The sequence below is a fragment of the Pongo abelii genome, chromosome 13, assembly GCF_028885655.2.
Source record: "Pongo abelii isolate AG06213 chromosome 13, NHGRI_mPonAbe1-v2.0_pri, whole genome shotgun sequence".
Classification (NCBI taxonomy): domain Eukaryota; kingdom Metazoa; phylum Chordata; class Mammalia; order Primates; family Hominidae; genus Pongo; species Pongo abelii.
This window is the reverse complement of record NC_071998.2, coordinates 22,771,875-22,798,204: the sequence shown is the minus strand read 5'-3', so window position 1 is coordinate 22,798,204 and position 26,330 is coordinate 22,771,875. Positions and strand designations below refer to the sequence as shown.

Genomic DNA, 26,330 nt, shown 5'->3' with positions numbered 1-26,330 from the left:
AAAGGTGGACACAACTGTAAGTGATCACCAACCAAGAGATGTTTGGAATTTTTTGACGCATTAAAAGGGAGTATAGAGAATATGCACCTGCAAGTAAGATTGTATTCTTTTGCAACCCTGCAATTTTCAAATGGCACCCCAACACAGTCTTTGGTCAGGATAAGGGATCCTGCAGGTCTAGCCTTACCGTCCACATCAAATATAGGTGGAGGGATGCCATATTCTCCACATTTGCAGCTCTATCAGGCTGCTCCCTTTCCACCGGTCCTATCCAGTGATACTGCAGACACAGGGTGAGGCAACAGGAGACATCATACCGATGTTGATCAGGAGAGGAAGAAGGTGCAATCTTACTTCCAGGATTTCACATTTGGAAGAATGCCTTGGGAGTGGTGGGTAGCACAAGGCTGTTCCCAGGAAAAGAAGCAGGCACAGGGCCCAGGACTCAGGCTCCATTTTGACCCAACGTTTATTGTCCTTTTACAACATGTCATTTTTTGGTTTAGAAACTGCTTGTGATTAGTTTTCCAACATTAACTCAAAAGCATGTAAAATAAATCAACCTACTCTCTATATAAACATCCAGCAACTGTGGCCCCTACCCGCCTACCCAGGTTGGATAGGGGGAAGGGAGGGCTCGGGCAGCATTGAGTCAAGTGCAGATGCTTTACTGTGGCAGGTGGCAGTAGTGCCTTGGTTCACACCCCGCACAGGTGCCCTGCACTGCCCCAAACTACAACAGAAATGGCATAGGCCCAAGGCCCAATTCCCTGTTGATAATTCACTCTCCACCTACCAAATGAAAATCGCTTTTATTTTATCGCTTTTGTTTTGTATTTTTGCAACAGAAACCCCCTGTCCAGAGTCAGACTGTAGCTGAACTGTTCAGACTGAAGAATGGAGCAGGCTGTGGGCGCACCCCTGGTCCCTCTCCTGGGCAAGCGCCCCCACCCCCAGGGAACAAGGTCCAGGCAGGCCAGCTCACTGCACGCTGGCCACCACCACTTAGCCATACAGGTCATCATCATTGTCTTCTGTGTATACACTGCCACCTGTGCCGCCTCCACTGCCCTGACTGGGGCCAGCTCCACCCTGGTTCCCTGAAGGGAATCTGTGTACAAGAGCAAAGCCAAAAAAGAGGGTTAGGACAGGGCCTGTGTAAGATTTCCAAAACTATCCCTCTAGCTTCCTTAGGACTCCCATCCCGTTTGGTGTAGGTCCCCAAAGTAACTTAAGCACTGTCTAATGCTCCCAACCAACTTACCTGAAGCTGCCAAAGCCCCGACTCTGCTGAAGGGTCTGGGCGAACATCTCATACTTCCGAATGTCATTGTCACTGACAGAACGGCGCGCAAAGCGCATGGCTTCTTCAAAGTGATCTCGACGGATCTCAGGCACTGGATCATCCTCTTCTACCTCCTATAGTTGGTAAACACAGATCACTAGGGCTAGTTAAAGCCCAGCCTGGATTTCATCCCAGGCCTCCCATTACTACAGTTTATTGGTCTCCTTGCCCTTCCAATCCAACCTGAGGTAAGATGCTAGGCCATGCTTCCTAAAATTGAGTCACTGCTCTGCTTAAAAACTTGTCAATGCACTCTGGAAAAGGGAAAACTGTAGGGACAGAAATCACATCAGTGATGGGGCTTAAGGAGGGGAGATGTTGACTGAAGTGGCTAAGGAAACTTTTTGGGATAGTAGAAATTTTAAGTCTCAACTGTGGTAGTAGTTATAGAACTTACATACATTTGTCAAAAAGCATGGAAATGGTACCTAAAAAGAGTGAATTTTATTGTATTTATATCAGACCTCAATAAACCTTAATACTTTAAAAGGAAATGCCAATGGCTTTCAGTGCTTACCACATTTGGATTACATCCTACCTAGCGGTCTCACTTCCAGTGACATATATACTCTTAAATCTACCCAGGGTTTCCCAATGATTGCAATCCTACTACTAGAGCACATTATTTGGGCTGCTTATTCCCTTTATTCAAATTCTACTCTCTTCACAGCCCAGCTCAAAACCTATCTCTTCCATTGAGAGGCCAATTGCTGTGACTTACGTGACTGCCTCCTAGGATTAGTTCATCAGTAGTTTTTAAGCTTTTATGGGAGAGAGAAGGGATGTCACAGACCCTTCAAAAGGGAAAGAAAGCCATTTATTTGCTCATTAAGTCCCATGTTTGGAACTTAATGAATTAATTAAGGGTAACACAAGACATAGTGGAAAACAAGTGAGATGACAGAGATCCTACCTTTATGGAGCTTACACACACATGAATTTGCCTTTTCATTTTGGGAGGTCTGTGGACCCTATCCCTTCCCCAACCATCAGGGATAAGTATATCAGTCTCATCTCAGTTTAAAACCTTGCTCTGTGGCTCACGCCTGTAATCCCAGCACTTTGGGAGGCCGAAGTGGGCGGATCACAAAGTCAGGAGATTGAGACCATCCTGGCTAACATGGTGAAACCCTGTTTCTACTAAAAAAAAAATACAAAAAACTAGCCGGACATGGTGGCATGCGCCTGTAGTGCCAGCTACTCGGGAGGCTGAGGCAGGAGAATCGCTTGAACCTGGGAGGCGGAGGTTGCAGTGAGCCGAGATCGTGCCACTGCACTCCAGTCTGGGCAACAGAGTGAGACTTCGTCTCAAAAAAACAAAAAAACAAAAGCAAAAAAACCTTGCTGTGTTTGGTGCATTCTCATACTTTGATTTCCCTCATGGAGCTTGGTTCAGACTGAGAATGGAGCCTGCCCATCTCTTCTCAGCCTTATTCCAAATTGAATGGATTCACCTCAGCATTCTTTATCTTTGATGCCCTATCAAAATTCTTCTCAGTTAGATGGTCTTTCCAATAGCTTCTACTCTCAACTCCAGGGCATGGTGGTGGCTGTTGCCTGGCTCCCCATGATTGGCACATCTGGGGAAAGGATGCAGACTCACCATGGCTGATGGGTTTGTCTGCCTCTCTCGTTCTCGCCTAATCTCACTCTCGATGGATTCACGGATGGCCAGCTTGCAAGCACGCTGGCAAATCTCTGTCAGGTCAGCTCCAGAGAAGCCATTAGTCATTTTAGCCAGGAACTCCAAGTCCACATCCTAAAAGAAGCAGCAGAGGTACCTTAGCATTTAGCCTCTCCTCTCGAGATACACAGATCTTTGGGCTACCCAAGCACTCCCAACTACAGTTTGCCCCTTCTTTGGCCACCCCATTTTATTCCTGATTCTAGATTATCTTGATATCCTCAAAAATTCTACCTTCCCTTTAGACCAACCCTAACCCCAGTGGAATCTTGTCCAGAAACTAAAGAGCACTCCGTACCAGCCTGAGGACTCATACAAGTCTCCCACAGCCCATGATCTTGCACCTGCCTTGGCAACTGGGGACTTGCGCAGGTTAGCCTTGAGGATGGCAACACGGGACTTCTCATCAGGAAGTGGGATGTAGATGAGCTGATCAAGACGGCCAGGTCTGAGGATGGCAGGATCAATGATGTCAGGCCGGTTGGTAGCGCCAATGATGAACACATTTTTTTTTGTGGACATGCCATCCATTTCTGTCAGGATCTGGTTGATGACTCGGTCAGCAGCCCCACCACCATCTCCAATGTTACCTCCACGAGCCTTGGCAATTGAATCCAGCTCATCAAAGAATAGCACACAGGGGGCAGCTTGGCGGGCCTGTAGGAGGAATGGATTGATTCAAGCACTAACAAAACTAGATGTCTCTGGCCAAATGTGGTGGCTCACACCTGTATTCCCAGCATTTTGGGAGGCCAAGGTGGGAGGATCACTTGAGGCCAGAAATCCGAAACCAGCATGGGCAACATACTGAGACTTCGTCTCTACAAAAAATAAAAAATTGGCCAGATGTGGTGACGCATGCCTATAGTCCCAGCTACTCAGGAGGCTGAAGTAGAATTGCTTAAGCCCAGGTTTCAAGGTTACAGTGAGCTATGACTGTACCACTGCCCTCCAACCTGGGCAACAGAGCCAGACCCTGTCTCGAGAGAGAGAGAAAAAAAAAATAACACTAGGTCTCTCAGATCTCAGAAAGAAAATCAAGTGACTTACTGTGCAGTTGAGCAGTCAGCAGTAAGAATGTTTCAACCCTCTTAAAGAAAAACAGCCTCTATTCCTTGCCCTCAAGCAAATCAATACATAGTTCAGCCTATTGTAGCTCACCTTGTCAAAGATTTCTCTGACATTGGCCTCAGACTCCCCAAACCACATGGTGAGAAGCTCAGGACCCTTGATGGAGATGAAGTTGGCCTGGCATTCATTAGCAATGGCTTTGGCCAACAAAGTTTTCCCACAGCCAGGAGGTCCATAGAACAGAACTCCCTTGGAGGGTGTCATGCCAAACTTCAGGAATTTGTCTGGGTGCTCCACAGGATACTAGGAGGAAAAGGAAAGAGGGTTCAAGGCTACCTCCACATTTTGAAAGAAACCTAATTAAACAGAAGCATCCCCTCCATTGTTTCATGGTGTACCCAATGGTATCAGATCCAGGTTCTCTAGAAGCAGACTCCTTAGTGCCTCAAACCTAAGAACAGTAGGTTCCTAAGTCGTGCTCTCACAACTCTTGCAGCAAATGTGTTGACACCCTGAGATCACCCAGGTCAATTACAATGTACTGAGGCAGTGACTCACCCTGGACCAAGTTACCCTACCTGGACCAGCTCCTGAAGCTCACGTTTGACATCCTCTAGGCCCCCGATGTCTTCCCAGGTTACCTGTGGCACCTCTACCACGGTTTCCCGCAGTGCTGATGGGTTACTCTGGCTCAAGGCCCACTAGAAACGGAGGGAAAACTGGGAATGAGACTTACCAGGGGAGGGGTCAAAGCATGTACGTGTGTACATGAGGCATGGGTGTGGTCCTTACCCGGAAGTCATCCATAGTAACTGCTAGAGAGTTCATGACCTCGGCATCAATGGTCTCATCCTCTAGGTCAATGAGATCCATCTTCTTGCGGATGGCTTGCAGAGCGGCCTCTGAACACAGGGCTGCTAAGTCAGCACCCACATGCCCGTGAGTCTCATTGGCTACCTGCAGAGAAAGGTCTACTTACTATGCTGCCTCAAAGACCCAGCTGCTGTAGGAGGCTCAGAGACAACAGAATCCTTCCCCCGACTGCTATCCTTGGGTCCTCTCATTTCCTTGAATATATACTAGCAATACCTTTATGGGCTGGGTTTTAAGTACTTAATTTTGGACTTGGGACCTAGAAATAAGGCTGCTCCAACAATTCTGATTTACTCTAAATGCAGCATCAATTATGAAAAATGCCAACTCCAATTTCCTGGATTCAATCTCAGATTACTTCCTTTCCCCTTTCCAGAAATCAAAAACCCATCTCCTCACATCTTAACCTTATGTCTCTAGCCAGTTCCCAGCAACTGCCTAGAGACATTGTTAACGCCTGCTCAGCCCTCATCATCACTTCACCTGTTCCAGGTCCACATCATCTGCCAGCTTCATGTTCTTGGTATGGATCTGAAGAATCTCTAAGCGTCCTGTAGCATCAGGAATTCCAATATCTACCTCCCTGTCAAAGCGACCTGTGGGACAGTGCACAAACATAAACAGGGCTCATTTCTAGTCCAGAGGTAAGAGACAGGCCTAGGGTGACCAACCATCTCAGCCAGCACAGGACTGTCCTAATGTCAGCACTGAAAAAGTCTCAAGCCCTGGGAAACCTTTCAGTCTCAGGAAAACCAGGGTGGTTGGTCACTCTAGACAGGACGTAGGATAAAGGAAAAAGACCCCTGGACCCAATCACTGTGAAGGGCTTCAAGAGGATTAGGTGACCTAGATGAAGGAGAGAAGTAGGACCTAAGCAAGGACAGAGTCAAAAGTATCTGGAGTCCTTACCAAATCGCCGTAGAGCTGGGTCAATGCTGTTGGGTCTGTTGGTTGCTGCCATAACAATCACATGTGCTCTCTGCTTTAGGCCATCCATGAGGGTCAACAACTGTGATACAATGCGTCGCTCCACCTCGCCATGAGTCTGCCAGAACAGGATGTCTGGTCAGAAGTGAAGTCAGGGCCTTTCAACCCCCCTCTATCCCCTCAGGTAAGCTCCTACTTTCTCTCTTTTGGGAGCGATGGCATCCAGCTCATCAATGAAGATGATGGCAGGAGCATTCTTCTCAGCCTCCTCAAAGGCTTTACGAAGGTTGCTCTCAGACTCACCAGCCAATTTGCTCATGATCTCAGGACCTGAAAGGATACGGAATGGAGACAATAACAAAATGATAGTCTTTCCCAATTCCTTCCAAAAATCAGTTATCTTGCTTGTTTGGCCCAGAGACAGGTCCTGGATGACAAGGTGGTAACCTCTGCCTACTTCTCACATCCTCTACCAGCCATTATCCCAGGACAGCCACCAGGTAAGGCCGGAGAGAAGCCCAGGGACTCAGTATACTCTTCTCACAGGTGAACTGTAAAGGTGACAGCAAATGCTCTAGGACCTCTGGCCAGAGCAGGAGAGACGGCACACCAGATGGCACACCACTAAATAGCATTCTCCAAGAGCCAGTGATCGAAGTTCATTTTCCCCAAACCCTCTCAAATCACTAAGCAGTCACCCTTTGATTTCTCATTCTAGCTTGCTCCCGCTCTTCAGTCTGTCCACAATCTTTCTCAAGGGGGGCAGGACAGGGAGCACCAACGTAAAATATCTTCCCTTTATTGCTCATCTGTCTGTAACATACCCCAGCATAAGAAATATGCTATAAACGTGAAGGAGGGCATGGGTACAAAAAGGATGTGTTTGTAAGTGCTCCAGCTCATAAGCCCAGTTCAAAATTGGGTCTAGCTAGACATAAGATGAACCAAGTATCTTACCATTGATCAAGAAGAAGAAGGCTCCAGTCTCATTTGCTACAGCTCGAGCAATCAGGGTCTTTCCTGTTCCAGGAGGTCCGTAAAGCAGGATTCCTCTAGGAGGCTGTGGACCAATGCAGAGTGTGATTAGGTTCCCACCTTCACCCAAACCCTAAAATGGCTTGACTAGGGCTCCAGAGAGGGTGAGAATCAGGCTTCAACCCTGACAATATTAAGAATAAGCCCTCAGCAGTAAATGCTAAGAAGACAATTTACTTGAGGCCACACTCATTGCTATTACTAGCAGGGAAAATACTGCTAGAAAGTGGGCAACATTTATGATCGCAACTTGCGTAGGAGACTAAGGGCAGAGAAACTGTAGTCCAAATGCGTTTGAAGATACATGATTAGGGAAAGGCAAGAGGCCATTACACTAAGGGCTCAATTTTAGACAGACCAAGGGCCAAAGACTAGCTAAGCCATTGAAGAGAGCAGGGTCTATTTTCTTCATTGCCAGAGGCTCACTCACTCCAGTCATCATGCCCTCCAGAACGTATCACACTGGAATGCTGTTCCTTACAATCATCATTTTTCTTCTTCGACACTCCCCTTTCTATGGCCTCACCCACAGGCAGAACAAGTAAACTGGCCACATAGAAAATGAAATTATTTGTGTGACACCCACTAGGAAAATGAGTAACTTCATCTTCAGTGTGTTCCATGATACAGAAAAGATTGAGAAGCTACACTCTAGACCAATAGTTCTCAAATGTTTTAGACTCAGAACCCTTTAACACTCTGAAAATTTCCTTAACTTCCTTACTTCTACTGGGTGACACTGCTCTAGACAGGCTGGCAAACTACGGTGAGATTTGTTTTTACAGGGTCCATTGATACAAGAACGGCTTTTATATTCTAAGAGTTGTAAAGAAAAACCCATATATATGTGTATGTGTTTTGTGCGCACACGCACACAACAGACAATTTAATTAGCCTACTCTGGTTTTAGACCATCAGCTCTAAGTCATTTAGAGCCTTAGGTAAACTAAAGGATACATTATTGCCCCTCTAATCCAAGGCAATAATGAAAGCCATGCATGAAAACAGTCCCAGGATTAGACGCTGGGACAGGATTAGACATTGGCACCACTTCAGACTTGATCCCAGAGCCCAGGATGCTCACCTTCACACCAATTGCCTTAAAGAGGGCAGGATGTCTCAGGGGCAGTTCCACCATCTCCTTTATCTGAGCTAGCTGCTTCCTGCAGCCACCAATGTCATCATACCCTACTTCATTCAAGGACTCTTCCTCATCCTGAATATGGAAGAGATAAAGAAAGGAGAAGGCAAGAATATTATATCAGCAAAAGCTGAGTTTCTCTAAATCATTCCACTACCTAGTGTGCAAAAACCTACCGTATAAGAAGATTCTCAACCCAGCATGGTGGCTCACATCTGTAATCCCAGCACTTTGGGAGGCAGAGGTGGGAGGACTGCTTGAGTCCAGGAGTTCCTGGGCAATACGGCAAGACTCCATCTCATTAAAAATTAAATTAAATTTTAAAAAGATTCTCCTCTAAAGGGATCCGGCCTCAAAGAACAACTACAAAAATCCCAACGCAAAGATTTTTAGCACAGTCCTTGCCTCTCACATTACTCGTAGTCTTACTTAGAAGGGGTCTCTAAAATCTGATGCTGGAAACCCTGGGAATGGGCAGAGGCCTGAAGCCAGCATCAGCTTTACTTCAAAAATGATTTCAATCACATATATTTTGGGTTCAGTCTAGGTTTTTGAACTTCCTGGCATTAGGTAAATCCATGAAACAATTAGGCCCAGAAATGAATAGCTGGCAGGTTTCTCATCCCTGAAGGATGGTTAGTTCTCCAAAGAACACCCAGTCTTTTTCTTTTTTGAGACAGAGTCTCACTCTGTCACCCAGGCTAGAGTGCAGTGGCACAATCTCAGCTCACTGCAACCAACCTCCGACTCCTGGGTTCAACCGATTCTCCTGCCTCAGCCTCCTGAGTAGCTGGGATTACAGATGTGCACCACCAGGCCTGGCTAATTTTTGTATTTTTAGTAGAGACGGGGTTTCACCATGTTGCCCAGGCTGGTCTTGAACACCTGACCTCAAGTGATCTACCCACCTCAGTCTCCCAAAGTACTGGGATTACAGGTGTCAGCCACCGCAGCCGGCCGAGCACCCAGTCCTGACAGTTACCACATGATGCCACACTGAGTAATCATGAAATCAGATATTGGAATCAGGGAGAAAACTCACCTCTCGTTTGATAGGCTCCCCTTCGCAGTGGATCACTGTGTCTGGAGCAACAATGCAATAAGGGCTAGGATCTGTTTCCACCACTTTGAACTCCACAGCACGCATCCCACCACGGACAAGAAAAATGTCTCCTGTGAGAGCAAACAGTACAAGCACAGTTAGAGGTGTCAACTACAAGACAAAGTGAGAACTCATCAGACCCTGGGGTCAAAATGCCAAGCTCATTAGATAGTGCCCTTCATTAGATATTGCCCTATCTCTCCCCAACTCCACCCCACCTGTCTTAATAAGCAGCAGGCAAGAGGAGAAAGGTAAACTGTGAAGAGTCCCTCTGACACTCAAGAGGTCAGTGAACAAAACCTGACATGTCAGAAGCCCATTAAGTTCTGACTTCTGCCATATAGGTAGCCCAAGTTTTCACTACAACCACCAATGGTAGAACTGTGCACTCTGGACCCTGACCCAGCCAAAATGGACCACCTTCTCCTTCAGAGATCCATAAAGATAGCTTACTCTCCTGGAACAGAGAAGGGGAGAGATGGAGCAAGGGAAGGATGGAGGAAAGAAGGGGGGTAAGACATATGAATATGTGTGCAGGGTTTGCATGTGTGTGTATACAAATACATGAAAATGAGTCTAGCCGCTGGGCACAGTGGCTCACCTGAGGTCAAGAGTTCGAGACGAGCCTGACCAACATGGTGAAACCCCGTCTCTACTAAAAACACAAAAATCAGCCGGGCACGGTGGCAGACACCTGTAATCCCAGCTACTTGGGAGGCTGAGGCAGGAGAACTGCTTGAATCCAGGAGGCGGAGGTTGCAGTGAGCTGAGATTGCACCATTGCGCTCCAGCCTGGGGGACAGAGCGAGACTCCATCTCAAAAAAAAAAGAAAAGAAAATGAGACTAGGCTTGATGGCTCATGCCTGTAATCCCAGCACTTTGGGAGGCCATGGCAGGTGGATCACTTGAGCCCAGCAGTTTGAGACCAGCCTGGGCATCATAGTGAGACCCCCATCTCTTTTTTTTTTTTTTTGAGACAGAGTCTTGCTCTGTCACCCAGGCTGGAGTACTGTGGCCCAATCTTGGCTCACTGCAACCTCCACCTCTTGGGTTCAAGCAATTCTCATGCCTCAGCCTCCCTGGTAGCTGGGATTACAGGTGCCCACAATGGGGTTTCACCACGTTGGCCAGGCTGGTCTCGAACTCCTAGCCTCAAGTCATCCACCCGCCTCAGCTTCCCGAATTGCTGGGATTATAGGTGTGAGCCACGGTGCCCAGCTGACCCCATCTCTTAAAAAATAAATAAATAAATACAGGGGAAAAGCATAAAAGATTTAAAAAAAAAAAAGAAAAAAAAATGAGATAAAGATGTTCCAAGGTTTATTCCCTACAGTCAATAATCCTTAAGCTCAGAATTAGCTCTCACCTTTCCGGATGGGTCGATAAGCCTCCAGGAAGTACGGCTTAAGGTATACCTCAAAGAGATTACCAGTAATGCCTTCTACCGTGTCATCAATGGGCAGCACGTGGATACGTTTGCCATACTTCACATCAGGGCATGGCTGGATGCTGAGGATGACAAGCAGACTCCATATTACCAACCATACTTCGGGCCCAAGCACTGGGTGTCCAAAAGGGCCTGGCACAGATAGCTGATAGTAAGTGAAAAAGAAAAGGCAGGATGGCTTTAGGTGAAGAGAGGAAGGAGAACAGGGTGGAAGTGAGGGCAAAGGAACAGCCCCACTCACTCCTAATCAGTGAGCCAAAATCAAGAGCCACACATTTAGAAACCCCACAAAGACATGCAGGGTCTTCAGTGAGACATCCAAGGATGATCCCCTTCTAGCTAATATTGGTGACCCAATATTACAAGGGATGGTCTTAAGCTAACAATTGTCAGGGTCAGTGAAACAGAAGTGAAAAAAACAAAATTATCTCAGCCAGGTGGTCAGAACACCTTGAGGAAGTGACTAAGCACTCCCAAGAAGAAAGCTACATGAAACTTAGACTCCATTAAAAAGAATCAAAAGCCTGAGATGATCCTGGCCAGGTGATGGTTGGTTGGGTAGGAGTGGCTAGAGATGACTCCAAGATGGGGTAACCTCTTGCCTAAAATTATGCAAGAACAAGCAAAAATCACTCACATTGAGAGCTATCCTAGGTCTGGCTCCAACTATTCCTCTCTCCCGGGTTAACTTAGGGGCTTAAAAGACCTGCTAGCAGCTCACCTTCCATGCCCATATCCCCACCTCATTCCAACCCCAACACAAGCCATTAATTGGACATACTAGTGAGGGTAGTGAGGAGGTTATTTGGCATATACATACACAACCCTCGAGTGGTATCCTAAGCCAGGCTATAAGTATGATAAATTACACCCTAGTAGGAAAAAATAAAGCCATCAAGAAAGTTACAGGAATGCCAATTTGTCTCAAGGGACCTGCAGAAACGGATTTTGAAGTCCCAGGAAGGCAGAAGCAAAACCTAAAGACAACCCTGAAGCGTAAGTCTTCCCGTGACCAGGAGGCTTCCTGCATCGACAGGTGCCAAGAACTTGGTCCTGCCTGTAATACATGGGTCCTGCCTGTGATGCAGGCTATCTCTGGCCTCCCATCCCTGTGAAGCCAAAAACCCGACACACACCTGATGACATCCCCTAGGCGTACACGAAGGTTATTCCGAACAACTCTATTCATCCGAATCTTCTCATCAGAACAAGTATCATCAGAAAGGACGATGCAAACAGCTTCTCGTCTCTTCTTTCCTTTCAGCAACACTGTGTCACCTCGGAACAACTGCAATTCATCCATCTTGGGCTGAGGAAAGAAAGTTAAGGCCTTTGGGTCATTGGGCAGAAGGGGAGTAAGCAGCAGCCCTGGAGATTGGGATTCCCAGTAAACCCCACTCTATCTGCAGTCACTGCAAGAAAAATGAGAAAAGAAACCTGGGAAAATCCCTCAAGTAAGTGCAGTAAGGAAAGACTAGTCTGTGGCCACAGCTTACCTGGGACAAGGACACCACACTGTTGTCCTCATTGATGGCTTCATCAACAATTAACCGATTGGGACGGTTCTTCTGTTTCAGAATGGCTGTTGATAGGTCATCACCTTTTGAACTAGAAGGAGGAAATGGAGTCAGTAGATACTCCTGCCCCAAGGGCCTCGCCAGTCTCTAAAACTCATACTTAGGAAAGAAACAGTGAATAGATGTAGCTGTCCCTAGACCAGAAAGCTCAGATGAAGGAAAGGCAGCCAAGGTCACGAGGAGCAGTATCTAGCATACATATTACAATACCCATTCCAGCAGCTCCTGGTATTTTGAGCATCAGTGTCCCAGCTATAAGGCCCCAAGTGAGTGATCCTGCCCCAGGGTCAGAAAATGATGGCCTAAGAAGAAGACATAATAGAAATGGAGGCTGAATAGTTATTAGAGCAATAAAAATAGTCTTAGACTTATAGAAGAGTGGTTAAGAGCAGGAACTCTATAGTCAGACCCATTGGGTCTGAATTCAATTATGCCACTGCTTAATTGTGATCTTGGGCAAGTTACCTAACCTCTGAACTTTGATGTCCTCCTCTATAAAAGAAGGAATATAATACTTATCTCAGAGGCTTATTGTCTTAAGGGAGATAATGAGTGTAAAATGCTTAACATAATACCTGGCACATGGTATTAATGGTCACCATGATTAACAGTATAGAGTAAAGCATAAGCTAACTTTCCAGGGAATGAAGTAAGCCAGACAACCTCCCTTGAGGCTCAGGGAGGCCTCAAGTTCTACCAAGCAAGCCTGGGGATAATGAAGCAGAATCATTGGCGCTACCCTCCTTATAGGCTAAACCTACTGATGCCAGGGCATTCCATAGTACCAAAGGAATGCCAACCATAAAGACCATCTATTTGGAAAAAACACTAACAGACATGAAACTGCCAGAAAGAGGCTCAAGGTCAAAAGAACTTCACAGTAATTTCTGCAAAAGTACACAATTCCATAAAGTTGGCTCAAAAAATCAAAACCAAGAAATGCTGAGACATGGGGCAAATCCAAATCCCTCTCACCCAAATCAAAGTCGACTGGGTCTACACTCAGTCTGTTATTTCCTAGAAGCTAGGGTCATTCACCAGACAGTGACACCAACTTATTACCTAGCCCATTTCCAGCTGTCACATACTAGACTCAGCGAGCTCCCTCTCTCTCTCTTTTTTTTTTTTTTTGAGATGGAGTTTCGCTTCTGTTGTCCAGGTTGGAATGCAATGGCGCGATCTCAGCTAACTGCAACCTCCACCTCCCAGGTTCAAGTGATTCTCCTGCCTCAGCCTCCCGAGTAGCTGGGACTACAGGCATGCGCCACCACGCCTGGCTAATATTTGCATTTTTACTAGAGATGGGGTTTCACCATGGTGGTCAGGCTGGTCTCAAACTCCTGACCTCAGGTGATCTGCCCACCTCGGCCTCCCAAAGTGCTGGGATTACAGGCGTGAGCCACGGCACCCAGCGCTCTCTCTCTTTTTTAAGAGCGGCCTCGTGTTAGTAAGGCTCAGGAAAACATAAGCATTAACCAAAGTAGGAAGGCCAGACAATGAAGGAAGCAAAGAAAATAAATTTTTAAAACGAATTTCTTCATTCAACAAATTCATGAGTGTCTATTATGTGCCAGGCATTGTTCTAAGGGCTGGGGATACTGAAGTCAACAAAACAAGACAAAATAGTATTCCCATTGGAAATATCCTCACAATTTCCAAGAGACAGAGAAAAATGGTGTGCTCAGCTAGGAAGCCATGGGTTTCTTACATCTTTGGGTCCTGATACACCCAAAAGAAAAACAAACCCCATTCATCTAACAAAATGGTAGGCCTTCTGCTAACCCTCACACATAAGCTGCATTTTTAACCACTGCCTCTAAACTAGTTTCTAACGAGTTTCCTCTGCTCAAATTTGCTTCCCCCATTCCAAAAGTCTGCCACTCTAGGCACAATGCTGCTGAGTAGGCAGACTCTTCTAATGCTTATCAACACACTGGAGGCCAGGCATGCTCAATGTGACAGTTGAGAGCAATGTAAACCCACGAGCTCTCCCACTCCTGTCCCATCAAAATACCCTTTCAGGGACTGCCCATCTTCTTGCTTGACTTATAGAACTGGGACTGGAGAAAAATAAAATGCCAGATGCATCTAGTCACCATAGTTTTTTATTTTTTGAAACGGAGTCTCCCTCTGTTGCCCAGGCTGGAGTGCAGTGGCGTGATCTCCCTCACTGCAATCTCTGCCTCCCTGGGTTCAAATGATTCTCCTGCCTCAGCCTCCAGAGTGGCTGGGACTACAGGTGTGCGCCACCACCATGCCTGGCTAATTTTTGCATTTTAATAGAGATGGGGTTTCTCCATGTTGCCCGGGTTGGTCTCAAACTCCTGACCTCAAATGATCTGCCTGCCTCGGCCTCCCAAAATGCTAGGATTACAGGCCTGAGCCACTGTGCCCGGCCAATAGTTTGTATTTTAATCTCAAAGCTGCATCCTAGGAAAACCTCCATTCTGCCTACCATCCCGGACTCTGGCTCTGGAGATGAGTGGTATGCCCTTTTCTTAAGGTAAAGCCTCTAATTCCCCATCTACCTACTGAGATCAGAGGTGGTAATCTCTACAAGAGTGAATTTGGCCTGACCATGGGCCAACAGCAGTTCTGGACACTCTTTGGGGCCATCCTCCATTGTCTTCTGTATAAGTCAATCCCTTTCCAGAACTGCACAGGGGACTCCACGGGACTTGGAGGGGGTTCAGCTAAGAATCATCAAGGTGACCAAGACGTTAGAAACAGCTGATGATGCCAGGTTCCAAGAATTTTAGATCTTTACTTTTGAAAATAAAAGGCTGACTGCATATAAACCAAAAGAATACTTTCAGAATAAGTGACTCTTTTAAATAAGCAACTGAGTAATACTTTATCCGAACTCAGAAACTTGAGAAAAAGGAACACACCTCAAAAAACTAATCTCTTCAAGGAAGAAAGGTAATTTGCATAGAGTTTCCTTGGGGTGGCTGTGTATTTTTTTTTTTCAGCCTCTAAAAGCTCTCTATTCTAAATTGAATGGGCTGAGGTAGTCAAGTTTTATCTAACGCTTTCCTGAAGGATGGAGGTGGGGTCAGAAAGCCCCAGAGCCCGGATAATTTCGCAATATAGCTGGTTGGGGAAAGGGGCGCGCGCACGTTTGTGTTTTTGAAGAGTTGTTAGTGCAACTCTAAACTGCACACCACGAAAGCTGGAAATCTGGAAAGGCGCACAAAACACGAACTGAGATTCCAACTTTAGCAAGAACCTAAAATGTTACAGAAAAATTCCTTTCTCCCCACCCACGAGTCATAACATTAAGGAAAACTGGCTCAAACTTTCTAGTATGAACAACAGGCCTAAAGTAAGAAGACCAGAAGCGAAACATAGGGCTCGCCCTCTCCCTAACAGTCCCTCGCTACTCAGGTCACACACAGAGGATGCCCACCTCCGGCCCGGCCGACCCGGCTCCAAAAAGGCGGCTGTGAGCTTCCCTGAGCTCGCCGAGCCTTCCCCGACCCCGGCCTCCGCCTCGGTGGCAGAGCTTCTGAGGCCTTCACATGGCGCAAAGTCCACGCCCACCGGGCCCGGCTGGGGCCTCGGGCTCGCAGGGCCTGCTCTCTCCGGGGACCAAAGGCTTTCGGCGGGTGGTAGGCCGGACGGCGCACTGGCGCCCCAAAGCCCCGGTGCGCCGCGCCGGCGGTGTGGGCCGGAAGACCTAGCCAGGCCCAGACGTCCGTTCCAAGGGAGCCAATCGGGCGGGCCGGGGCCTGCATGACACAGCACGATCCGGCCCAGGCTCCGACCCGGACCCAACGCAAGCCCCGCCTAGGGGGCGCGCGGGTGCGCAGCTGGCCCCAGCCGGGCCTGCCGGGTCCACGGCCCGTCACTCGTCCCCTAGCTCCCCTTCCCTGTTTCCTGGTCTCCACCTCTCTGACGCGCCCACGGCCAGGCCCCGCCGGGCCTACTCAGCTCGGCTGGTCCCGGTGCGCGCCGCCGCAGCAAGCGAACGGCGCGCGCACACTCACTCGGCTCCAGAAGCCATGGCGCGCGCCTCTCCCGGCCGGCGGCTGTGGCGGCCCGCGGGTAACGGCTACGAGCGGTGGCAAGCGACCGACTGGGCCGGGGCTCGGCTCTCCCAGGCGGTGGGCGAGCAGCGGCGACAAACCCGCAAGCGGTTTCCCTCTCGCTTCCTCCCACCCGCAGCAAGGCGTCGGGCGAACAACGCTGGCTTCTGATCCGCGAGGTGGCAGTGGCAGCGGCAGCGGCAGCGGCAGCGACGACTCAAACGACGGTCGCAGACGCTTCGCTGAGACTGAGCCGAGAAGAGCCGAATCATCGGAAGGGAAGCTGCTCCCACCTCAGCCAATCAGCGCCTGCCCTGCGGACTCTCGCCCGCCTCTCTGCGCCTCTCCCCAGCAACCCGCAGACCACAGCCAATCAGGAAATTCGCTTGCGGCCTGGCTCCCGCCTCAGTGATGCGACACGCCTAGTAACGCCACGTCAATTGGCCGCAACGCTACGCTTCCTCGACGGATTGGAATTCTCAGCCAATCAACGAAAGGAATAGGGCGAGATCGACTAGTGAGAGGAGACCCTTTAATCCCTTAGAGGCGGACTCTCCCACTTGGCTCCAGTTCATTGGCTCCGGAGTTTATCCTCCTGGAAGAACGTGGCACAATAGACTGAACCCTTGTATTAGTCTAGTCCTATTGTGGTAACCCATACACCCATCTTCTCCCAAAACCAGGAGATCTTCTAAGACGCCATCACCACCCTGACACTTCTTGCTCCTTCTTAACGCTGCCTCCAACCACCCCTACTCTGAACTTTCTGACTAGCACCCCACTCCTACCCCATAGTCACTGCACCCTCTGGTAACCCCAATCCCACAGCCTTTGCAGTTTCTCAGCGCTTGTGCCTTTCTTCCTTCCGTCATTAATATTAATACCTTATAATAAGGCACTCAAATCCAGAGAAGTCAAAGGGCAACCACAGAACACACAGCCAATTCAGTAGAACCCAAATTAGCAAGAAAACTGCATATGATGGGACTTGAAAATCCTTGGGCCCCAAATAACAGGGGTCCCTGTTAGTAGTCAACAGGCAGCTGTCGGTGATATGCTGACTCAATTCACCTTTCACCCTGTACCCACACAGACACATTTGACTGAGACGAGTCGAATTTCTAGAATTTGGAATTAGGAAGGGAGTGAAGAGTCACTCTGAGAGAAATCTGCCTGTTTCTAAGTAACAGGTACCTGCCCTTGTCCTGAGAGTCCTATCTAGACCACCCTTCAGACCCAACTCCACTCATTGTCACTGTCCTGGGCTTTGGGGCTCTGCATTCAGGCAATGTGAAGGACTAAAGCCACTGCCTCCTAAGTAAGGATTCCTGTAGCCCTTTCCTCATACCCAGACTTCAAGTTCGTAAGGTAGATGATGTCAGGAAAGGGCATCATAGACAACTAGCACTGAACTAGACGGTCACGAGCCTTCCCACGCAAGTATATGTAGTAGGCAGACAAGAGATAAATATGAAATTTTACTCAACAACAGAAAAGGGGAAACAGGAAAAAAGGTGCCTCGAGCAAAGTCAATGACTTGGTGGTGGCAGAGATTGTTTCCTCCAAGACCAGAATGGTAGTAACTACGGCAAATTTCACAGGCCTACCACCAACCTCACCAGTCCAGGAATTATATAGGAATGGTCACATTCCTAATGATGGTGAAGCAGAAAGCCCTCCCCACAGAGAGACAGCCCACTGGGGACCCAGCTCAAGCTCTTCAAAACATGGCAGCTACAGGTCACAAGACTTTGGCAGAGATGTCCGAAATTCTTCAAGTAAGGCGTCACGATCAGAGGGACGGATCCAGCTCAAATAGCTTTCTAGGTACAGGGGGAGAGACCTGGAGAGCAAGAAGGATGATGCCTAAGGGTGAAAGACTGGCAGAAAGCTGGGCAGCCATACCCCCTCTTTCAGTGTTCACCACCCACAATAGGTCCAAGGACTCTAGGACACCAACTGCCCCTCAGCCCCAAGCCAGCAGGCCTGAGCCTCACCACATAGCATCTTCATGTGGCCCCTTAGTTTGGGCCTCCAGCCTCCACCAGAGTGCACTGGCCTCATCCCTCCGATCTAGCCTCTTCAGAGTCTGAAGCAGGTGAAAGTAAGTGTCTCGATTACCTGTAGCCCCAGCCCAGAGTACAGAGTCTTAGAACTTCACATAGTCTCAGGCATTGTTTTACAAAAAGGGAAACTGAGGCCTAGAGAGAGGAAGTATCTTGCCTACACTCACATATGGAAGCGGGGGCAGATCATTCACAACCATTCCCATCCCAGTGTCCATCATCTGCCCCCTACTCCTGCGCAACCCACCACAGCAGAGTCATGGTCTTTGTGTCTGAGGATATCGGGGAAACCAGGGAACTCTTGGGAGCCCTGCATACACACTGTGTATGTTTGAACACCTGGATATATCCCTAGGTATATATAGCACAACCCCAATCACCCCTCCTGTCTGAGAACATCACTCTTACACTTATGCCCAAGTATTTCCCATGGGCCTCTCTGTCCTTGCACATCTATGCATAGCCGATGTCATGCAAGTATACATACCTGGGCACATCTGCACACTGAGAAGGAAGTCCTGTAAAGCTTTGGTATCCTGGCCGCTGGCTACCCATTCCAGTCCACGACTAATTAGGGCGGCTGCCCGAAGCTGCTGCAGTGCCACATCTGACTTACATCCCTGCTCACAGTTGAAAGCTGCCCCTGGAGACCACTCCCAAAGTCAAGAAGTGTCTTTCCAGCCTCACAGTCACCAAAACCCCAAATCCTCCTCTATTTCTTCTTGTGTCCACAGTCCCTTTCTCTTAAGTCTCCTGGTGGGCTGGGACACATTAAAGGGAACCCACTTCCACCACTACCACTTCCAGGAGGTAAGAGGAAAACTGAAAGTCTAGATCACCTTTTTCTTTTTCCTCAGGTGTGGCCCGGAAGAGCAGCTCGAGGCACCTGAAGTAGGACACAGAACAGGGGTGAACAGGAATCAGTTTCAGAAACTCTAGGGTGAGTAGGTGAACATGGAGCTCACCAACTCAGGTCCCAGTCAGAAAATCATCCCTCCACACCCCCTCTAGGACCCCGGGCTCACCTGCTAAATTCACTAATTGCCACTTTTTGGGCACCCAGTTGAACCCAGGCCTGGCCCTGAAGCAGGTGGGTGGCAGAGACCCAGAGTGGGCAGTATGGCAGTTCCTTGGTTCCTTTTCTGGCATCTTCCCACAGCCGGGACATCTTGGGTAGCAGAGATGATGTGCGGCTGAGCAACTCCTCACATAGAGTCAAGGCATCTTGGGCTCTGCCTGCCTGGATCAGTGCTACCGCTGCCTCCAAAAACACCTCAGGCATACAGGGCCCTGGAGGGGAGGGGGGTGGGGAGAACTGGAGTGGGAAGAAGAGGCAGTGTCTTGAAATGCATGAGCCACCATCCCCAACCTCTTCACCAGGTTCTGGTACCATGCAGTCCTGGGCCCCCAGACTGGACAGACAGAATAGAGGAAAAAACAAAAAATTGCAGTCTTGCTGTATTTCAAAGGGGACACCAACCCGTCTACCCCATTGCAGAGAAGCTTGAAGACACACCCACCCTTGGCTCCGAGCTATCCAGCAACAGGGCCAGCAGGTCCAAGTAATGCTCTGCAGCGTCTCCTGCCCTGAGGAGTAAGAGCCCATAAGCCTCACCCTAGGCCCTAGCAGGGAACCTGCAAAGGTCCTGAGAATGTTCTCTCTTAGCTAACAGAGGGATGTTCATGGGCCCTGAAGAGGAGAAAGGGAGGGAAAGTCTTAGGGCTCCAATTTTGGCTCAGTATGATCTATCCCAGTTACAGAATGGACTGGGTAAGAGACTTCAGAGTGTCAAAGATAGAGAAGGTTAATGTCTTAGAGAAGGGTCCTCAGTTCAGGTCTAGAAGCAAGGTAGGAGGCTGAGGAGTGGCGACTTATGTCCTGCCACTGCCTCATTCATCCCCCAAGTCACAAGAACAAAAGCAGAGTCACACCCCAGGGGAGGCATCAGAAGTGGGAAGAGAAGCTCAGGTGAGCAAGGGGAACCTCACCTCCCCGTCTGTAGGCACCTGCTTGCTAGTATGTGCTTGGTCTGGCTCTGAGTGCCACAATGAAGGGGTGAGGCTAGGTCAGGTGGTGGCAGTAGTAATTCTACCTCAATGAGAAACTGCGGGGCTTTGGAACTGCAGGGGACATTCAAGGCCTAAAAGAGAAAGAAAAAAATTGTATCTATAATCTTTGGGAGCCATACTTCCTTATACTTGGATCTTGACTAGTCAAGTCACCCCAACACAAGCACCTCAGGAATCCTCTCCCCCACATCTTCACCTGGCAGTTCCCTACCTCAACTAGCAGCTCCAGACTCTCCAGCTCTGCTGTTGTGTCCCCCAGTTGCTGATAGAGCCTAGAGGCCTCCAGAAGTGGAGGACCCCAGGCTGATCCCTCTTTCAGGGCTGCAACCAAGTACAACAGTGCTCTCTGTGGATTTCCCTAAAGGGACAGGACACGGGCCTCAGCTACCCTTACAAAGCAAAAAGCTATACATAATGCTTGTGGTTTCCCCAATCCACCCTAGGACTGTCTTTACCATCTTACGGTGACAGGACCCCAGTGCTGTGTACACCTGGACCAACACAGGCCGTGGACACAGGCCTGAGGCCGCTTCATGAAGGCTGCTTAGTGCCTTGTCTGGGTTCCCTGTGATCAGCTCCTGGAGACCTGAGGACAATCAGGGTGTGAGCTTGAAGAGGCCTATAGAGCAGGTGTCATGATGGGGAACAAGGGTCTAAGAAGCCCATGGAACTGAATGGGACAAGAGAGAAGGCATGAGTCTGGAGGACCACTTAAAGGAAGAAGAGATGAGTCAGGTTGCTAGCTGACCTTGGCGGTAGGCAAATGCTGTCAGGAGGACATCCTTCAATCCCTGGGCATCCTGCAGGGTCAATGGAGCATCTAATTCCTCAGCTGGGGGACTCCAAGTTTTCAGAAGTAACAGCAGATCCTTAGAGGCTCCACTCTGGGGAAAGAAGGACAACCAGAAGCTCCAAGCCTATAACCTCCCCGTCTTCTCCTATCTCCATCTATCCTGGCTAGACCTTGAGCTCAAGGGTCCTCTTGATCCTTGAGGACACAGGCCTCAGCTACCCTTACAAAGCAAGAAGCTATGCATAATGCCTGTAGTTTCCCCCAATTCTAAGAGATAGATAGCTGAGGCAAGGATTAAAAAAAGGAAGAAAAACCTGGGGCAGTGATGATCTATTCTAGCGTGGCTCCTCACTCAGGGCAAGGACCATATTTGAGTTACCAGTAAGGAGACTAAGGCTGAGAGGTGACTTCAGCAAGATCACAAGAGCCCTATCCCTATCAAAAAAAAAATTTTTTTTTTTTTTGAGACAGGGTCTCCCTCTGTCACCCAGGCTGCAGGGCTGGAGTGCAGTGGCGTGATCATAGCTCACAACTCACTGTTGCCTCCACCTCTTGGGTTCAAGTGATCCTCCTACCTCAGCCTCCCAAAGTGTTGAGATTACAGGTATGAGCCACCATGCCTTTCCCATTTTTAAAAAACACTCCTAAGAGAATCCCCACAATGAGAGACCAACCAGGGCAAGGTCACCCAAGAGTCCCAGAGAGAATCCAGGTTTTCCGACCACCAACCCAGCTGCCTGTCCAGTACATGATGATGCTACTGCAGCTGGAGAGAAAGGAGGAGGAAGGAAGAAGGAGACCCTCAGCTTCAGGTCACTTTCCCTATTACCTGGCTGCCATTCAGGGTCTCTAGCAACAAGGCCAGGTCCCCAAGACGGTCAGCGCTCAACCAGAGGGCAGCCTGCAGGCCAGCCAGGCGGTGCAGGGCAGACAGCAGCTCCGGCAGAAGGCAGGACGCACGAAGGACAGAGTCCCACAGCTCCCTGAGCCCCTGTTCCAACCTGGGCCCCCACTGCTCCTGTGTCTCCAGCACTGTAGAGTATACACACACACATAGATACACACACAGCTGAGGTAGCACCTCATCCTCCATCTCCCCACACACTCTGGCTTTCCTCTCCTGCAGGACCCCAAAGGTCACAACAATAATACCTCAACCTGGTCTGAGGAGCACAGAGGAGGGCACCTCTCTCCATGGAAGTGACAGATGTTGTTTATCCTCCCATCTCCCTGCAATAACTTAAACCCAGACTGAAGCTGGCAGGGGAATCAGGGACAATCTCTGGCCCTCACCTCTCTCTAGGCTCCGCTGGATATCCTGGGCCTGATCCTCTGTGAAACCCTGGGCCAAGCTTGCCCTCAGGATAATGAAGTTGCAGGTGACAGTCAGCTCCAAGGGAAGAACAGGAATAGCTGCAGGGAGCCCTGGAGCAACAATGTTGGTCTTACAGACTGCACCCCCATGGAAGATCCTCCAAATAAGATCCCAACCCAGAGATCACCCCACTCCAACCAAAACAGCTACAATAAAGAACCCACCCTCCAGCCGATTAGCTAAGGATTAAAAAAAAGAACCCAACCTTTGGACAGAGAGTCTGGAAAGGGCAAAAAGGTTATCCAGATCAGACCATCTTGGAAACCATTTTTCAAATGCCACTCTGTGAGTGTGTAAGGAAGAGAGGGATTTGCCTGTACAAAGATGATTCCACTCCAGTCTCCTCTGTGCCTTAAACAGGACTCCCTGCCCCCTGAGTAATTATATCGATCCCAGAAATGCAGGAGCGGATGTGTCTCTGGCTATGGAAGAGGGGAACTGACCATCCTGGGGAGGACCCGCCTACCTTGCAGACTATGGAGGAGCCCTCTGAGCCCTTCCAGTGCATCCTGAGCCAAGTGCTGTCGCCTCAGAGTCAGACCGGAGTTCTGAGCCACCTGCCACATGAGGGAGGGGTTGTCAATGAGGATCAATCCTTTTTTCTCCCCTTGCAGCAGTGGCAAGGAATGCATTCTCCAGTCATTTCTGGCTCTTTGGTCAAGCTCAGCCCCTCCCCATCGGTTGGGGTAAATCCACTGCAAACCCGCTTTCAGGGATCTTGGGGCTGCAAACCGAGGGTGTCAGCAACCGTGTTACCTTGGCCTGTCGAACGAGCCGGTCATTCTTTTCCCTCCACAGGTCCAGGCAGCTGGAGCCCACAGAGGTGGTCTGGCGGGACATGGTGGCCGAGGCTGGGCCCGGAGACCTGAAGCGGACTTCGGAAGGGTGAAGCTGGCCCTCCCAAGCTCCCAACCCCAGCGGGTGCGTGGGCACTTCCGCACCCCGCCGAGCTCCCCTGCGTCCCTCGGGGTCCCAATCCACCCGCCCAGGCTTTCCAGGACAGATGGGACGCTCTCTCCCCGCGGCCCGCCCGGCTCTCAACCTCGCTTCTGGTTGGCCGGGCCTGCGAAACTCTGGGCTGCGGTTGGTCCTCTTCAAGAGTTAGTTCCCGCGGGAAACTCGGGGAGGAAACGAGTCAGCAACCCCAAACAGGCTTAGGCGGGCTAGAAGCGGGGGCCGTGTCTGACTGGGGCAGTCGCACGGCCGGCGATGCGGCCCACTCGGCCCTCGCGGAGGCCACAGCCTCGAGAAAGGGTGGGCGGGAGCGAGTTTCGGCCCCACAGTCCGTGGCTCAGCCCTTCCTCGCTGCCCCACCCCCCAGGTCAGCCTGGGTTCCCGCTTCCACTGAGGGCCGTCTGCGAGGTGCATGCTGGGAGTCGTAGTACCGCCCCGGTGCGGAACAGCTCCGCCCCGGCGGACGGTGTTTCCAGAAAGCGGTGACTGGAAACGAGGGCGCTCCGTAATCGTCCATCCATTCTGTGCTCACTGTCGAGCACCAACACGCTCACCAAGGTCGGCTTTCTACCGCGTGTAGTCTGCTGGCAGTGCCGCTCTGTATTTGCACTGCTCAAAAGTACCTGCCCAATCATTTCAAATTAAATGGAGCTAGAATTGAATATCCATATGCAAAAAAAAAAAAAAAAAGAAAAAGAAAAAAGACAGGAAAGAACGCGACCATACATACATACATAAAATCAACTCAATGTATCACAAACTAAATGTAACAGCCAAAAATATAAAACTTCTAAAAGAAAACGTAAACCAGCCTCACATGGTGAAACCTTCTCTACAAAAATACAAAAATTAGCAGGGCGTGGTGTCGTGCACCTGTAATCCCAGCTACCCGGCAGGCTGAGGCGGAAGAATCGCTTGAACCCGAATGGCGGAGGTTGCAGTGAGCCGAGATCGTGCCATTGCACTCCAGCCTGGATGACAGAGTGAGACTCTGTCTCAAAAAAAAAAGAAAGAAGAAAGAAAACGTAAGAGAACAGCTTTATGACCTTGGGTTTGGCAACAAGTTCTTAGACACAGCACTAAAAGCTTGAACAATTAAAAAAAAGTTAACTTTATTAAAATTAAAAACTCTTGTACTACAAAGACATCATTAAGAAGTCATAGGCTGGGGCCGGGCGCGGTGGCTCACGCCTGTAATCCCAGCACTTTGGGAGGCCGAGGCGGGCGGATCACGAGGTCAGGAGATCGAGACCATCCTGGCTAACACGGTGAAACCCCGTCTCTATTAAAAATACAAAAAATTAGCCGGGTGAGGTGGCAGGCGCCTGTAGTCCCAGCTACTCGGGAGGCTGAGGCAGAAGAATGGCGTGAACCCCGCAGTGAGCTGAGATCGCACCACTGCACTCCAGCCTGGGTAACAGCCAGACTTCATCTCAAAAAAAAAGAAAAGAAAAGAAAAGAAAAGTCATAGGCTGGATGTGGCTCATGCTGTAATCCCAGCTGTTTGGGAGGCTGAGGCTGGAGGATTCCCTGAAGCCAGGAGTTCAAGACCAGCCTAGGCAACAAAGATGGTGTCTTTTGTAGAGACATTATCTCTACAAAAAATTTAAAACATTAACCCTGGCACAATAACACACCTGTAGACCCAGCTACTAGGGAGGCTGAGGTGGGAGGAGCCCTTGAGCCTAGGAGTTCCAGGTTGCAGTGAGCCATGATCATACCACTGCACTCCAGCCTGAGTAACAGAGTGAGACCCTGCCTCAAAAAAAGAAAGGTCACAGTCACAGAGTGGGAGAAACTACTTGCTAATTATATACCTCATAAGAGACTGGTATCCCTAACACATAAAAACTCCCAAAACTCAAGAAAAAGATTTTTAAAAACAATTTTAGCTGGGTGTGGTGGTTCACGCCTGTTATCCCAGCACTTTGGGAGGCTGAGGTGGGAGGATCATTTGAGCCTCAGAAGTTTAAGAACTGCCTGGACAACATAGCAAAACCCCACCTCTACAAAAAAAATACAAAAATTAGCTGGGCATGGTGGCACACACCTGTAGTCCCATCTACTCGGGAAACTGAGGTGGGAGGATCACCTGAGCTCAGGGATGTCGAAGCTGCAGTGAGCCATGATTGTGCCACTGCACTCCAGCGTGGGCAACAAAGTGAGACCCTGTCTCAAAACAAAACAAAAAACAATTTTAAGATGAACCAAAAAAAAAAAAAAACAGACATTTTACCAAAAAAGATCTACTAATGGCTAAGAAACACATAAAAAGATGCTCAGCATTATTAGCTATTAGAGAAACAGAGTTAAAAACATGGCCAGGGCCAGGCCATGTTATGCCTGTAATCCCAGCACTTTGGGAGGCCGAGGTGGATGGATTACTTGAGGTCAGGAGTTTGAGACCAGCATGGCCAACATGGTGAAACCCCATCTCTACTAAAAATACAAAAATTAGGCAGGCGTGGTGGCACATGCCTGTAATCCCAGCTACTTGGAAAGCTGAGGTGGGAGAATGGCTTGAACCCGGAAGGTGGAGGTTGCAGTGAGCCGCGATCCTGCCATTGAATTCTAGCCTGGGCGACACAGCGAGACTTCGTCTCAAAAAATAAACAAAAAAACACTACACACAGCCGGGCGTGGTGGCTCACACCTTTAATCCCAGCACTTTGGGAGGCTGAGGCAGGTGGATCACTTGAGGCCAGGAGTTTGAGACCGGCCAAGCCAACAGGGCAAAACCCTGTCTCTACTGAAAATACAAAAATTCGCTGGGCATGTTGGCAGACACCCGTAATCCCAGCTACTTGGGAGGCTGAGGCATGAGAATCACTTGAACCTGGG

At 49.2% G+C, this 26,330-nt stretch overlaps 2 protein-coding genes across 8 annotated transcripts; both read right to left on the bottom strand.

Annotated features, from left to right (window-relative positions):
• Positions 1 to 451: 451 nt before the first annotated feature.
• On the bottom strand, positions 452 to 17,067 carry VCP (valosin containing protein). 3 transcript variants are annotated; one of them, XM_002819656.6, is made up of 17 exons: positions 16,193 to 17,067; positions 12,123 to 12,234; positions 11,763 to 11,935; positions 10,546 to 10,688; positions 9,119 to 9,249; positions 8,020 to 8,151; positions 6,858 to 6,960; positions 6,097 to 6,230; positions 5,883 to 6,018; positions 5,457 to 5,569; positions 4,893 to 5,057; positions 4,679 to 4,801; positions 4,191 to 4,403; positions 3,378 to 3,686; positions 2,949 to 3,104; positions 1,265 to 1,419; positions 452 to 1,111 (listed from the first exon to the last, which is right to left on the bottom strand). In XM_002819656.6, the coding sequence occupies exons 1-17, from the start codon at positions 16,207 to 16,209 to the stop codon at positions 1,006 to 1,008; spliced, it is 2,421 nt and encodes an 806-aa protein (XP_002819702.1). In that variant the 5' UTR covers positions 16,210 to 17,067; the 3' UTR covers positions 452 to 1,005. The 3 variants fall into 3 exon arrangements, 2 of the variants coding, with proteins under 2 accessions (XP_002819702.1, XP_009242585.1); XM_009244310.3 differs by lacking the exon at positions 16,193 to 17,067 and adding an exon at positions 15,613 to 15,631; XR_010136428.1 differs by lacking the exon at positions 452 to 1,111 and having other exon boundaries at positions 3,374 to 3,686.
• FANCG (FA complementation group G) lies at positions 12,241 to 25,692 on the bottom strand. 5 transcript variants are annotated; one of them, XM_002819657.6, is made up of 14 exons: positions 23,292 to 25,692; positions 23,002 to 23,092; positions 22,454 to 22,585; positions 21,990 to 22,192; positions 21,116 to 21,251; positions 20,823 to 20,953; positions 20,579 to 20,725; positions 20,287 to 20,438; positions 19,818 to 19,884; positions 19,323 to 19,612; positions 19,137 to 19,183; positions 18,785 to 18,940; positions 18,229 to 18,352; positions 17,697 to 18,074 (listed from the first exon to the last, which is right to left on the bottom strand). In XM_002819657.6, the coding sequence occupies exons 1-14, from the start codon at positions 23,373 to 23,375 to the stop codon at positions 17,966 to 17,968; spliced, it is 1,869 nt and encodes a 622-aa protein (XP_002819703.4). In that variant the 5' UTR covers positions 23,376 to 25,692; the 3' UTR covers positions 17,697 to 17,965. The 5 variants fall into 5 exon arrangements, with proteins under 5 accessions (XP_009242589.3, XP_002819703.4, XP_063570024.1 ...); XM_063713954.1 differs by having other exon boundaries at positions 20,305 to 20,438; XM_009244313.4 differs by lacking the exon at positions 18,229 to 18,352.
• Between the last annotated feature and the right edge of the window lie 638 nt (positions 25,693 to 26,330).